General features: G+C 40.2%; 1 protein-coding gene across 2 annotated transcripts in view; it reads left to right on the top strand.

Moving 5' to 3' along the window:
• FBXO30 (F-box protein 30) overlaps nt 1–14,471 on the top strand; it is a 223,148-nt gene that overhangs the window by 128,839 nt on the left and 79,838 nt on the right. For both annotated transcript variants that reach the window (XM_053711887.1, XM_053711888.1), the window contains exon 2: nt 10,140–12,156. In XM_053711887.1, coding sequence (XP_053567862.1) covers nt 10,153–12,156 — 2,004 coding nt within the window. In that variant the 5' untranslated portion in view covers nt 10,140–10,152. The remainder of the gene's footprint in view (nt 1–10,139; nt 12,157–14,471) is intronic.

The raw sequence follows: 14,471 nt of genomic DNA, 5'->3' as shown, positions 1-14,471 counted from the left end.
CACCTTAATACAGGCTAGGAAGCCTGTTACCAGAAAGATTTACCATAAGATATGGCGTAAATACCTATATTGGTGTGAATCCAAAGGTTACTCTTGGAGTAAGGTTAGGATTCCTAGGATATTGTCTTTTCTACAAGAAGGTTTAGAAAAGGGTTTATCTGCTAGTTCATTAAAGGGACAGATCTCAGCTCTGTCCATTCTGTTACACAAACGTCTGTCAGAAGTGCCAGACGTTCAGGCTTTTTGTCAGGCTTTGGCCAGGATTAAGCCTGTGTTTAAAACTGTTGCTCCGCCATGGAGTTTAAACCTTGTTCTTAACGTTTTACAGGGTGTTCCGTTTGAACCCCTCCATTCCATTGATATAAAGTTGTTATCTTGGAAAGTTCTATTTTTAATGGCTATTTCCTCGGCTCGAAGAGTCTCTGAGTTATCAGCCTTACATTGTGATTCTCCTTATTTGATTTTTCATTCGGATAAGGTAGTTCTGCGCACTAAACCTGGGTTCTTACCTAAGGTAGTCACTAACAGGAATATCAATCAAGAGATTGTTGTTCCTTCTTTGTGTCCAAATCCTTCTTCGAAGAAGGAACGTCTTCTGCACAATCTGGATGTAGTTCGTGCCCTAAAGTTTTACTTACAGGCAACTAAGGAATTTCGACAAACGTCTTCCCTGTTTGTCGTTTACTCTGGTCAGAGGAGAGGTCAAAAGGCTTCTGCTACCTCTCTTTCTTTTTGGCTTCGTAGCATAATTCGTTTAGCCTATGAGACTGCTGGACAGCAGCCTCCTCAAAGAATTACAGCTCATTCTACTAGAGCTGTGGCTTCCACTTGGGCCTTTAAGAATGAGGCCTCTGTTGAACAGATTTGCAAGGCTGCAACTTGGTCTTCGCTTCATACTTTTTCCAAATTTTACAAATTTGACACTTTTGCTTCCTCGGAGGCTATTTTTGGGAGAAAGGTTCTTCAGGCAGTGGTTCCTTCTGTATAAAGAGCCTGCCTATCCCTCCCGTCATCCGTGTACTTTTGCTTTGGTATTGGTATCCCAGAAGTAATGATGACCCGTGGACTGATCACACTTAACAGAAGAAAACATAATTTATGCTTACCTGATAAATTCCTTTCTTCTGTAGTGTGATCAGTCCACGGCCCGCCCTGTTTTTTAAGGCAGGTAAATATTTTATAAATTATACTCCAGTCACCACTACACCCTTGGTTTCTCCTTTCTCGTTGGTCCTTGGTCGAATGACTGGGAGTGACGTAGAGGGGAGGAGCTATATGCAGCTCTGCTGGGTGAATCCTCTTGCACTTCCTGTTGGGGAGGAGTAATATCCCAGAAGTAATGATGACCCGTGGACTGATCACACTACAGAAGAAAGGAATTTATCAGGTAAGCATAAATTATGTTTTCTTGACCCGGCCCGCCCTGTATTTTTCAGACAGGTTTTTTTATATAAACCTCAGACACCTCTGCACCTTGTTACTTCCTTTCTCTTCTTAACTTTGGTCGAATGACTGGGGGATTGTGGGTAGGAAGTGATATTTATTAGCTTTGCTGTGGCGCTCTTTGCCTCCTCCTGCTGGCCAGGAGTGTTATTCCCTACAGTAATTGATGATGATCCGTGGACTCACCGTGTCAAGAAATAAATAAATTTATCAGGTAAGCATAAATTTCGTTTTATCCTTTTTTCTTTTTAATGACACGATGAGTCCACGGATCATCTTAATTACTATTGGGATATTCACCTCCTGGTCAGCAGGAGGCAGCAAAGAGCACCACAGCAAAAGCTGTTAAATATCACCTCCCCTCACTCCCACTCCAGTCATTCTCTTTGCCTACGTTAGTGCTAGGCAGTGGTAAAGTTAGGTGTTAGTTAAGATTCTTCAATCAAGAGTTTATTATTTTTAAAGTGGTACAAGATTGTGCTGCTCTGTCCTACGGTGTAGCCGTATTTCATATCAGTCTCTTCAGTAGAGCAGTGGTGGCTTTAGAGCAATGGAAACTTGTGGGACATAATTCTCACTGCGCCTCCCATATATTGATGCTGCCCTAACCCTGAAAACCTGAGGGATATTTACTCAGGAATTTCCTTTCTTTCACAGGTCCATGTGAGGGAGAGGACCTCTCATACCTGGTGAACTGCCTTGCTGTCAGGCAGATATATGAGGTAAGTGCTCCTTTATTATTTCTGGGATATCAGACACACTCAGAAAGAAGGGAGCACTTCATTACATAGAAATATACAATATAAAGGGCTCAGTTAAAAGAGGGCACTTTATTATTGGGGGCACTGTAAACTCTCATAGACTTGGAGAGAACTTGGACAGCATTAGGATGCAGACGCTGGGGCTGGGAGAATAGTATTTATTATGACTCTGGTGGTTAAGTCTCCCGGCGGTTTAACTCAGAAAAATACCAACCAGGAAATTGTGTGTTACTGGCAATGCCCACGATGGGCGGATCTTTGCTGAGTTGCGCGCCATTTCAGCGCGCCTCAGTGTGGAGATAGTCAGCTCAGAAATTTTCAAGCTTTGCCTAGAAACGCACGATTCTTCATTAAGCATGCGTTTCTAGGACCGGATCGTTTTCCAGAAGTGAGAAAAAGAGCTCTGGTTTTAGCGAGTCAGGTAGGCACCTCCAGCAAAGCTGCTGAGGTGTAGATGGGTCATATTGTTTTTTTTCTGGTCTATTTAGTGCGTTTTACAATCTCCAGTAAAAAAGTTACATTTTAAAATTTAAAGGGCCAGTAACGTTTTTACACTTAAAATTTTTTATTACAAAATTAAGGTTTTTATTTGATAATTGTACTATTGCGAATCAGAATGGACCAAGGGGCATTGCAAAATGTCACTTGTTCCTTGTGTTTTGATGCCAATGTGGAACCACCAATCCCTTTCTGTTCCTCATGTATTGAGAGGACTTTAAATTACAGGGAAACATTTTTTTTTCTGAGCCAACTTTTTCTAAAGTGGATGTTGTCCAGGAGTCTAATGACGAGGTTCAATATATGCCGCAACTTTCTCCTCATGCGTCCCAAATTTTACCGCCCTCTCATGCAGTGCCCTGCGCTTCCTCTCTAGCTCCCGCGGGAGTCACTTTAAAAGACATTACTCCTCTCATGTCTTCTGCAGTTTCTGCTTTCTCAATGTTACAGGGTAAGCGTAAGAGGAAAATCAGACATTCAGTAAGCAAGGTTTCTGATGCAGTTGTTGCTATTTCAGATATCCCCTCACAGAAGCCTGAGGAGGAGGATAATGTAGTAGCATCTGAAGGTGAAACTTCAGATTCTGACAGTGTAATTCCTCTTGCTGATACTGAAGTTGTATCTTTCAGTTTTAAGCTAGAGCACCTCCGTCTGTTACTTAAGGAGGTTTTAGCTACATTGGACGACAGCGAATCCACAGTAGTTGTTAATCCTAAGAAATCTAGCAAGCTGAACAAATATTTTGAGGTACTGTCCTCAATAGATGTTTTTCCGGTACCAGACTGAGCTTCTGAGATCATTGCTAAGGAGTGGGAGAGACCGGGTATACCTTTTTCCCCATCTCCTATGTTTAAAAAGATGTTTCCCATAGCCGACTCGATTAAAGAGGCTTGGCAAACAGTCCCCAAGGTGGAAGGAGCCGTTTCCACCTTAGCTAAGAGGACTACTATACCCATAGAGGATAATTGTGCTTTCAAAGTTCCAATGGACAAAAAATTAGAAGGGTTACACAAAAAAAAAGTTGTATGTACACCAGGGCTTACAATGGCAGCCAGCTGTGGGCATTGCTACCGTCACTAGTGCGGCGGCATATTGGTTTGATGCGTTGTATGACGCTATCAGGACTGAAACTCCCCTGGATAGGATAAAAGCTCTTAAATTAGCTAATTCCTTTATTACGGATGCTTCCCTTCAAGTTATCAAACTGGGAGCAAAGATTTTGAGTTTCTCTGTTCTAACTCGCAGAGCCTTATGGTTAAAGCCTTGGTCTGCGGATGTATCCTCTAAGTCTAAGCTTTTAGCGATTCCTTACAAGGGGAAGACCTTGTACGGACCTGGCTTGACGGAAATCTCCAATATCACGGGAAGTAAGGGTTATCTTCCTCAGGATAAGAGAAACAAACAAAAGGGACGACCGAGTAATTTTCATTCCTTTCGAAATTTCAAGGGTAATTCCTCCTCTTCCGTCTCCAAGCAGGAACAGTCTAAACCTTCATGGAGACGCAATCAGTCTTGGAGTAAGGGAAATCAATCCAAGAAGCCTGCTATTAAATCAAAGACTTTCCTTCTTCGATCAGGCTTGGGTTATAGATGTTCAGGATCCCTGGGCAGTAGAAATAGTGTCCCAGGGATACAAACTAGAGTTCAAAAGTTTTCCTCCCAGAGGCAGGTTTCTGCTTTCAAGATTATCTGCAGACCAGACAAAAAGAGAGGTGGTCTTACGCTGTGTAGGAGACCTCTCCGACCTGGGAGTGATAGTTCCTGTTACGATTCAGGAACAGGGTCTGGGATTTTATTCCAACCTGTTCGTGGTTCCCAAAATAGAGAAAACCTTCAGGACAATTTTAGATCTCAAGAGTTTAAACAAATTTCTCAGAGTACCGTCCTTCAAGATGGAGACTATTCGCTCCATACTCCCCTTGGTCCAAGAGGCTCAATTTATGACAACTGTGGATTTAAAGGACGCGTACTTGCATGTTCCCATTCACAGGGATCATCACAAGTTTCTATGGTTTGCCTTTCTAGACAAACACTTCCAATTCGTGGCTCTTCCCTTCGGTCTTGCCACAGCTCCCATAATTTTCTCAAAGGTTCTGGGTTTGCTGTTGACGGTGCTTCGGTTCTGGGGCATTGCAGTGGCACCCTATCTGGATGACATACTAGTCCAGGTGCCTTCCTTTCAACAAGCAAGATCCCACACGGAAATGTTGTTATCCTTCCTGCAATCTAATGAAGGGAAGGTAAATTTGGAAAAGAGTTCCTTAGTCCCAAATACAAGGGTAACTTTCTTGGGAACCATTATAGATTTCCTATCAATGAAGATTTTTCAGACAGAGGTCAGGAAATCAAAGATTTTCGATATTCGTCTAGCTCTTCAGTCCACTCCTCGGCCATCAGTGGCTCAGTGCATGGAGGTAGTCGGGTTGATGGTAGCGGCAATGCACATCATCCTGTTTGCTCGGTTTCATCTGAGACCGCTGCAATTAAGCATGCTCAGACAATGGAACAGAGATTATGCAGATTTGTCTCCTCAGTTGCTTCTGGAGCAGGAGACAAGGGACTCTCTTCAATGGTGGTTGTTTCGGGATCATCTCTCCCAGGGAACCTGCTTCCGCAGACACCAGTGTTTTAGGATGGGGAGCAGTCTGGGGCTCCTTAAATGCTCAGGGAGTTTGGGCTCAGTCAGAGTCTGTTCTACCTATAAACATTCAGGAATTAAGAGCGATCTACAATGCTCTTCTGGCCTGGCCCCAGTTAGCCTTGGTCCAGTTTATCAGGTTCCAGTCGGACAACATAACTTCTGTGGCTTACATCAATCATCAGGGAGGAACCAGGAGTTCCTTGGCGATGACAGAGGTAACCAAAATAATTCAGTTGGGCGGGGTCCCACAGTTGTCTGTCGGCAATCCACATCCCAGGGGTGGACAACTGGGAGGCGGATTTCCTGAGCAGGCAGATCTTTCATCCGGGGGAGTGGGAACTCCATCCGGAAGTGTTTTCCAAACTGATTCTAAAATGGGGTCAACCGGAACTGGATCTCATGGTATCTCGGAAGAATGCAAAACTTCTGAGATACGGGTTGAGGTGCAGGGACCCTCAGGCTGTGCTGATAGATGCCCTAGCGGTACCTTGGACCTTCAGTCTAGCATACCTATTTCCTCCATTTGCTCTTCTTCCTCGGGTTATTGCTTGAATCAAGCAGGAGAGGGCGTTGTTCATCCTCATTGCACCGGCCTGGCCTCACAGGATTTGGTATGCAGATCTGGTGGACATGTCATCTCTTCCACCATGGAGGCTTCCGTTGAGGAAGGACCTTCTACTTCAAGGGCACTTCCATCATCCAAATCTAGTTTCTCTGAAGCTGACTGCTTGGAGATTGAACTCTTAATTTTATCCAAGCGGGGCTTTTCAGAATCGGTCATAGAGACCATGATTCAGGCTCGTAAACCTGTAACTAGAAGGATTTATTACAAGATATGGCGTAAATATCTCTTGGTGTGAATCCAAGGGCTACTCTTGGAGTAGAATTAGGATTTCTAGAATTTTGTCTTTTCTCCAAGAAGGTTTGGAGAAAGGATTATTGGCAAGTTCCCTAAAGGGTTGAATATATGCCTTCTCCATTTTGCTACGTAAACGTCTGGCGGATGTACCAGACGTGCAATCTTTTTGTCAGGCCTTGGTCAGAATTAGTAAATAAATGATACAACACACCATTAAAAAGCACCCCACACTCCACACAAATGCTCACAGTAAATGCACATCAAATATAACAATAAAAGGATATATGTCTGTAGAATGACATCCAAATTGCAAAGAATGTTTCACAAATTTACATCACTGGGTTGCTGCCACAACTGATACACGGTTCTGGAGACCGGATAAACTACAAGAAATAAAAAAGAAAAGAAACAGGGCACAACCCCTCTAAGTGCAATAAGTAAGTTACAAACAGGTTTTATTTAATCTTTACCACAACTGATATACAGTGGCACCACTGCGGCAGCCTTTTCTATGATTGCCGTAAGTTGCTAACATATAGTTAATTTTTCTGTACTTATGATGGCAGAAAAGGTGGTGCTGTGCAGTTAAGTAATCTATTCAACCAACAGAGAGGAAGAGACCTCTCTAAAAGACTGCACATACAGCACTCTGTGTCTGGACTTATAGTGGAGAAATTGGGAATTTAAAATATAACTTTTATTAAATTTTATTAAAATAAAACACTCAATTAAAAACAACCTAATAGTGGTAAGCCACTTCCTTAATCCTCTGTAAGCCTTTGATGTGTAAAAGGTGCTTAGAAGGAAGTTGTTTAGGTAGGGAGTTATAAATGAGACCTCTTGATTCAGTAATATTCCTGATAGTAAAGGGTAAATCTTTATGTGTCAAATACACATATGTTTGGCTATTGAAATAAGTTGTTGGTTTCTGCTTATTGGATTTAGGTAAGTATAAGTGATGTTCAGTGACCTCAGAAATATATCTACAAAGTGCAGTTGTAAAATACCCTCTGTATGATAAATATCACTTATATTCAATTTTATTGTGGAGTATAGTTGATATAGATATTCATAATAGATGTGGTTTCATATGACAGAATATGCACCTATATTGTTCTGGATATGTCTTGAAACATTCAAATGGCTAATATGTATCTTATTAGATCAACTTAATTCCACAGTTTTGTGGGTTTATTATCACCATAAGTTGTTAAAGGTTCTCTGAGGATTTATATGCAGTGTAAGTAAAGCCATATCATTTAGATTTATTTGTACTAGCTAGTCGTACGTCTATTATTCATTACAACAAATACAAATGTTAATACTGTGTACTTATGAATAGCTTAGTACACTTCTTGCACCTAATGTCTCAGCCAGTCTGATTATGCTGAATATTTTTAGCTATTAGATTAATAAGCTACACCACCTGTTACATTTGGCTATTTGTTTTTCAGTGGTAGAGGAACAAACTAGTATTGTAAATCAGTGGCCGCAATATTGTGCCACTGTTTGTGATATTATCTTATGTTTGCCCCTCTTACTGCAATGTTTTTAGTATCTTCTGTTCTCTCATACAGTAATTTGATCTTTTCGTGTGATTCAGTGTCACACTAGAAATGCAATATTGTGCTTTGTGTATATTACTCTAGAACCGGATACTTATTTCCTTGAATTTATTAGTTGTTAGCCAAAAGTAAACTAATTCTAACCAATTAGGAATATATGCATCTTCAGCTGGGCTAGTATAGCTATTGAAGTACTGACTGAAAGGTATTTTTTTGTAGGTATTTGCTAATACTGTGTACTTATAAATAGCTTAGTACACTTCTTGCATCTAATGTCTCAGCCAGTATAAATGTGCTGAATATTAGTAGCTATTGGATTAGTAAGCTACATCACCTGTTACAATTGGCTATTTGTTTTTCAGTGATAGAGGAACAGACTTGTATTGTCAATATGTGGCCGCAATATTGTGCCACTATTTTCGATATTATCTTGTGTTTGCCCTTCTTACTGCAATATTTTTAGTATCTTATGTTCTCTCATATAATAGTTTGATCTTTTCGTGTGATTCAGTGTCACAATAGAAATGCAATATTGTGCTTTGTGTACATCACTTTAGAACCGGATACTTATTTTCTTCATTTGTTGTTAGCCAAAAGTGAACTGATTTTAACAGATTAGGTATATGTGCTCCTTAAGCTAGACTAGTATAGCTGTGGCGCTGTTGAGGTACTGACTGAAAGATCTTTTATGTAGTGGCAAACGTTAGATAATACACCGGTAAGCTACAGTTATCTGGCTCTACGTATAACTACGTTAGTTCCCCCAATATAATATTGTGAGGTTGCCCCTTGAAAACAGCTTACTAAATAGTTAATTACGAGTAACCTTCTGTTAAATCCAAATAGTTTTAAGGTCAAAATTATAACTAAGACAAACAGTCCTAATAGTGACTGTCATATATTTTAGCTATATGCGTAATACCAATTATTTTCCCGCCTAAACAGGCTAACCACTATAGGTAAAGTTTTTTAAAAAATTAATAGAGCTCCCATCAGCTCTATAACCCCCTGACCGGTTTCGCCCGTATCGGGCTTTTTCAAAGGCCTTTGAAAAAGCCCGATACGGGCGAAACCAGTCAGGGGGTTATAGAGCTGATGGGAGCTCTATTCATTTTTTTAAAAAACTTTACCTATAGTGGTTAGCCTGTTTAGGCGGGAAAATAATTGGTATTACGCATATAGCTAAAATATGACAGTCACTATTAGGACTGTTTGTCTTAGTTATAATTTTGACCTTAAAACTATTTGGATTTAACAGAAGGTTACTCAAAGATTTATTTATTTTTAAATCGTGTACTCTCGCGGTTTTAAAACCGCAGCGATTATTTGCGGTTTAAAACTGCATCCACGATTAATCGTGCAGCCCTAGTGAGTATAAATTCTTGTAAGTTTACTGACTGTAGAAGCACTATATGTCTGGTTAGAGCTCAGACAGCTCTAACCAGACCAGTATTAAGGTGAAACACGGACAGAGTTTATTGGGGCAAACACACAGCTTAAATACTCATTTGCCATCTGATGAGAGCCTTATCTGATCAAGAAATCACCGCCCCTCCAGACAGGCTGGCACAATAGGAGTCATAGGAATATAGAGATACCACAATAGCTAGGTCATAATTTCGGGGTGATCCTTAGGGAGCGGCGGCTATTCCGGACCCCCAGATGTCACAGTCCAAAAAGCGACCTGATCCGTGGCTGGGGGCCGGAGCGGCAGCCTGGCAAAGGGTTACTTAGGCCAGCATGAGGTAGAGAGGTGTCCAGAACCCCAGGTTCCTGAACAAGCTCCCTCTTAGGAATCACCCCAACTGATGCCCATCAAGGGTATAACAAGTCCTCAGAAGAGCGGATCCCTGGGGCAAAGGGCCTCTGGAGCAACCTAGGTTAAAGTTCAGCGGGGATCTCTTGCGAGCCCAGCCGGCTAATAGTTCCATAAGATTCCAGCTGGGACTCGGCAAGGCAGGAAGGGGCCAGGCGGGCTACCGATTAGCTCTCTCAGGGCAAAGTTCAATCATGGTAACACACAAAAGGGGAACAAGTGGGAACACAATAATCCACATAGGAGAGAGGGGGTGGCCTTGGCAGCCTGGTATCCGTGACATTATATATTAAAATGTGAACACAAATGATGATTAAATTGGTGTTACACTGTTCCTGGCATAGTGGCCCACTAGTCATGGGAGTTTGCCTTTTTCCATTTTAATAAAAAATATATGCAGTTTACAATTACTTTCTGATTTGAAAATATTCATAAAATGCTGTGTTTTGTCTTATTTTAAATGTATTACCCGATTACGTATAATGCTGCTTTGTGTAGGTGGTTTTTTTCAATAAACTACTACAAAAAACATTTTTCTTTTCTTTCTGTTTTTCAGATCTGGTGTCATCATGGATGAAAGACTTCAGCATTCACACTGTGTCAATTGTGTTAGTCGACGTTGCATGATTAGACCAGAGGCTGGAGTTTCCTGTGATTTGATAGGCTGCCCACATGTGTGTGGAGCTGTCTTTCACTCCTGCAAAGCTGATGAGCACCGCATATTATGTCCTCTTGAAAGAGTGCCTTGCTTAAATAATGGCTTTGGCTGTCCTTTTATTGTTACTCGTAACAAGTTGGCTGAGCATCTGCAGTCATGTCCTGCAAGTGTAGTGTGCTGTACGATGGAATGGAACAGGTGGCCAGTAAGTTATGCAGACAGAAAATCCTATGAAAACTTAAGTAAAGATGTTGATGAAGTAGAGCAGCTAGATATGGCCTTAGCTCTTCAAGATCAAAGAATGCTTCTGGAGTCACTCAAAGTGGCAACTATGGTGTCCAAAAAAACAGAGAAACTTGAAGCTCAAGAACAAATTACTGTCAACACAGTTGAGAGTAATTCAACACTTGCAAATGGTTTATCTGGTGATGAAGAATCATACAGTGCCCTTTATCAAGCAACTGTGGAGACAACTAAGAGTTTAGCAGCTGCATTAGATATCCTGAATAATGCCACAAGAGACATTGCTATGCTTAATGGTAGGTTACTTGATGCAAGCTGTGAGATGAACAGAAACTTTCAGATGGCAGAGCAAAATGGTGCTGGTTGTATGATTGTTAAAGATCAGGAATATGAAGATGAAGAAGAAATTGGGGCAGTTGGTGGAATTCTCTGTAGCTCAATGAAACATTTGCATCAAAATGGTTCAAGTGATTTCTATCCTGGAGCAAATGGAAGTTATGAAGTGGTTAGTGAAAATAGCCTAGATAATTCCAATGTGTTATGTAATGGCTTCCATACTGAAAATATGCATACTGAACAAAATGAAAGTAAAATACACACTTCTGAATCAAAACAAAATGGTGTTGATAAACTTTTGGATGTAGATTCCAGGGAGCAGCTATTAAACTCCAAGGATTCTTTGCCTGGTGTGGCACTACTTCCATCATCCACAAACTTGACAAATGGCATAAAGGCTGATGAGGCTACAAAAGAACAATTGTTAGAAAAAAAAGATGAACAAGGTTTAAGAAATGTAGCTGTTTTTGGAAGACGCCCATTTCTGGTTGATGCATACTGGTTCAAAGCAAAAATGGAAGACAAAGCTGTTGATACTTCAGATTTAGTGACTGAAGATGATCCTATGGGCCTCAATGGAATTGACCTGATAACGGCAGCATTGCTTTTTTGTTTGGGGGACTCGCCAGGGGGGAGGGGAATTTCTGACAGCAGAAACGTTGATGGGTATCACGTTGACTTTGGAACACAGACCTTTTCGCTTCCTTCAGCAATATTGGCAACTGATACAATGGTAGGAGATATTGCATCAGCTTCAGCATGTGATCATGCTAATCCACAGCTTTGTAATCCTAGTCCTTTTCAAGCACTTGGCTTGGATTTAGTACTAGAATATGTTGCAAGATATCAAACCAAACAAAGATCAATGTTTACATTTGTATGCGGGCAATTATTTAGAAGAGATGAATTTTCTTCTCATTTCAAGAATGTTCATGGGGACATTCATGCAGGCCTTAATGGCTGGATGGAACAAAGATGTCCTTTGGCGTATTATGGATGTACATATTCCCAGCGTAGATTTTGTCCATCAACACAAGGATCCAAAATTATTCACGATCGACATTTGAGATCTTTTGGAATTCAACCTCATTCATCTTGTCAGACTGACTCTGCGAGTTCTTTTGGAGCACCTCAAGATCGGTTTAGTAATTTGCCTTATGAAGTTTTGCAACACATTGCAGGCTTTCTTGATGGCTTTAGCTTGTGCCAACTGTCAAGGGTTTCTAGAGTTATGAGGGATGTATGTTCTAGTTTGCTTCAGGCCCGTGGGATGGTGGTTCTTTTGTGGGAGAAGAGACTGTATTCACATGGAAGTTCATGGCAAATCAAAGATAAGGTATGTCAAAATTATATTTATTATTCTCCCAACTTGCATGGTTAATGTTTGAGGGGATGTTCCATTTTTATATATAGCTATCCAGCGCTACAGAATTTGGCCGTGGTATACAAATAAATGGACACTGAACCCAAATTTTTTTTCTTTTGTGATTCAGATATAGCATGCAATTTTAAGCAACTTTCTAATTTACTCCTATTATCAAATTTTCTTAATTCTCTTGGTATCTTTATTTGAAAAGCAAGAATGTAAGTTTAGATGCTGGCCCATTTTTGGTGAACAACCTGGGTTGTTCTTGCTGATTGGTGGATAAATTCACCCACTAATAAACCAGTTCTGTCCAGCGTTCTTAACCCTTTCAGTGCTAATGACGGCTCTGAGCCGTCGCAGAGTTTCCCACTCAGGTGCTAACGACGGCTCAGAGCCGTCACTAGCACTCTCCCACCTTGAGGGAGATCTGGGGGCTCCCATCGGCTCCTACCCCGGCGATCGGGCCTGTATAATGACAGGCATCGCCGGGGCTTCACTTTATCTGCGGTGACGTCACGCGCAATGACGTGATGTCGTCACCGCACAACTTTATGTAAACTTAACAATGTTAAGTATAGGAAAAGGGGGCATGCTGCTTAGAAGCCTGTATCTCGGGCATCTAAGCGGCTACAGACCCCCAAGACCCTCTGTTGGAAAGGTAATCGCCTATCTTTCCAACAGTGTAAGTCTTGGATCTGTAAACCTGTTTTGGTACCTGTCATGTTAAAGTGGTAGACAGTCATGTTAATTTTCTGCTAGAACAACTGGTTAAAACATAAACTTTTGTTTTATATATATATATATATATATATATATATATATATATATATATATATATATATATATATATATATATATACATTCTTTCCAAGAACATAGGCACTCACTCAGGAAGTTTTAATATGTTATTGTGTTACATTTGATAAAGGTACAGGAGTGTACCGAAACGTTATGTAAATGTAATTCTTTTTCTACGGATTAATAAATTGGATTTTTTCACAAGACCAGTGAGTGCCTACGTTCTTGGAAGGAATATGCATTATGGTTTGTAGTGCACCTTGGCGGTCGGAGCAAGTAAGATTGTGCTGTCCTTAACTTGGAATATATATATATATCCCTCAGTTTACGCCAGGGTTAGGTTCCAGAAGGAATGGTTGTAAATTGAAACCCAGTTTATAATGTTAGTCAATGGGTAGTGAGGGAGATAGGTTCCAGGCCCCTCTTAAAATTGTCATAAGTAACACCTAATACATTATTTTTAAAGCTTTGAAATGAAGGCTTTAAACCGCATTATAATCACACAACACAGAATATATAATTAAACTAAGTTAAATTAACAAAAACATTTGCTAAACAGCATTTATAAACCTTATAAAATAATCACACAACACAGACTAAACTTGCATTTTCTGCAAACAGTTCTTTCTATGAATTCCAATCTGGACTGATTTATAGACAGGAAGATCTTGTTCCTTTGAAATCTGCTTGATAGCTCAGGTCTGGTTAAACTGATTAATTTCAGCTTGCTTGGCTTTGCTGCAAAACAAGCGGACAGCTCCACCTACTGGCTATTTTAATAAATGCACTGCTTCTCAATGCTTTTCAATAGCAGTCACATGACTGGAAAAAAGGTTGTTATTCTGAAACAGTGTAAATTGAACTGTTGTAAAACGAGGGCCACCTGTGTGTGTGTGTGTATATATATATAATGTGAGTTAGCTTATAAATCTGACTTCACTCATTTTCTTGTCTGGTCTGATATTGTAATGATGATGGTCCCACAAAATAATTATATTTGTACTCCAAATATTTCACCAAATGTTGTTTGTTTTTTGTTTTTTTCTTGTGCTCCAAAATATAATTAGGATAAGACGATGACAGTCATAAATGTATAATTGAAAATGCAATTTATTGATAATACTAAACCAGTAATAAAACGAGAGAGAGGAACATGCAGTTAGCAATAATACAATAATTGTGGTAATAGATCAATGATCAGCAAGCTTCTGCTATTATCAGAATAATAATAGTATTACTATGCATTTAGCAAAACAATTTCCTAATATAAGATAAGACAACAATAATAATGATCATTCTCAAATAAGAACTATTATCCTCATATAGAAAAACAATAGTCACCATTCTCCCTAGGACCTGTTTATTGGGAACACACTACCAAGCTGATTTTATTGGTCACCTGGCTAAAATTGAAGATAATATCAAAGGAACAGTGCTGTTACATCGGGGCCAGGGCCTGTAGAAACAAATGTGACGTAATATAATAT

This window comes from Bombina bombina, chromosome 4, assembly GCF_027579735.1.
Source record: "Bombina bombina isolate aBomBom1 chromosome 4, aBomBom1.pri, whole genome shotgun sequence".
Lineage (NCBI taxonomy): Eukaryota > Metazoa > Chordata > Amphibia > Anura > Bombinatoridae > Bombina > Bombina bombina.
Note: the sequence above shows the minus strand (reverse complement) of the source record. Positions and strands in the feature narration are given on the sequence as shown.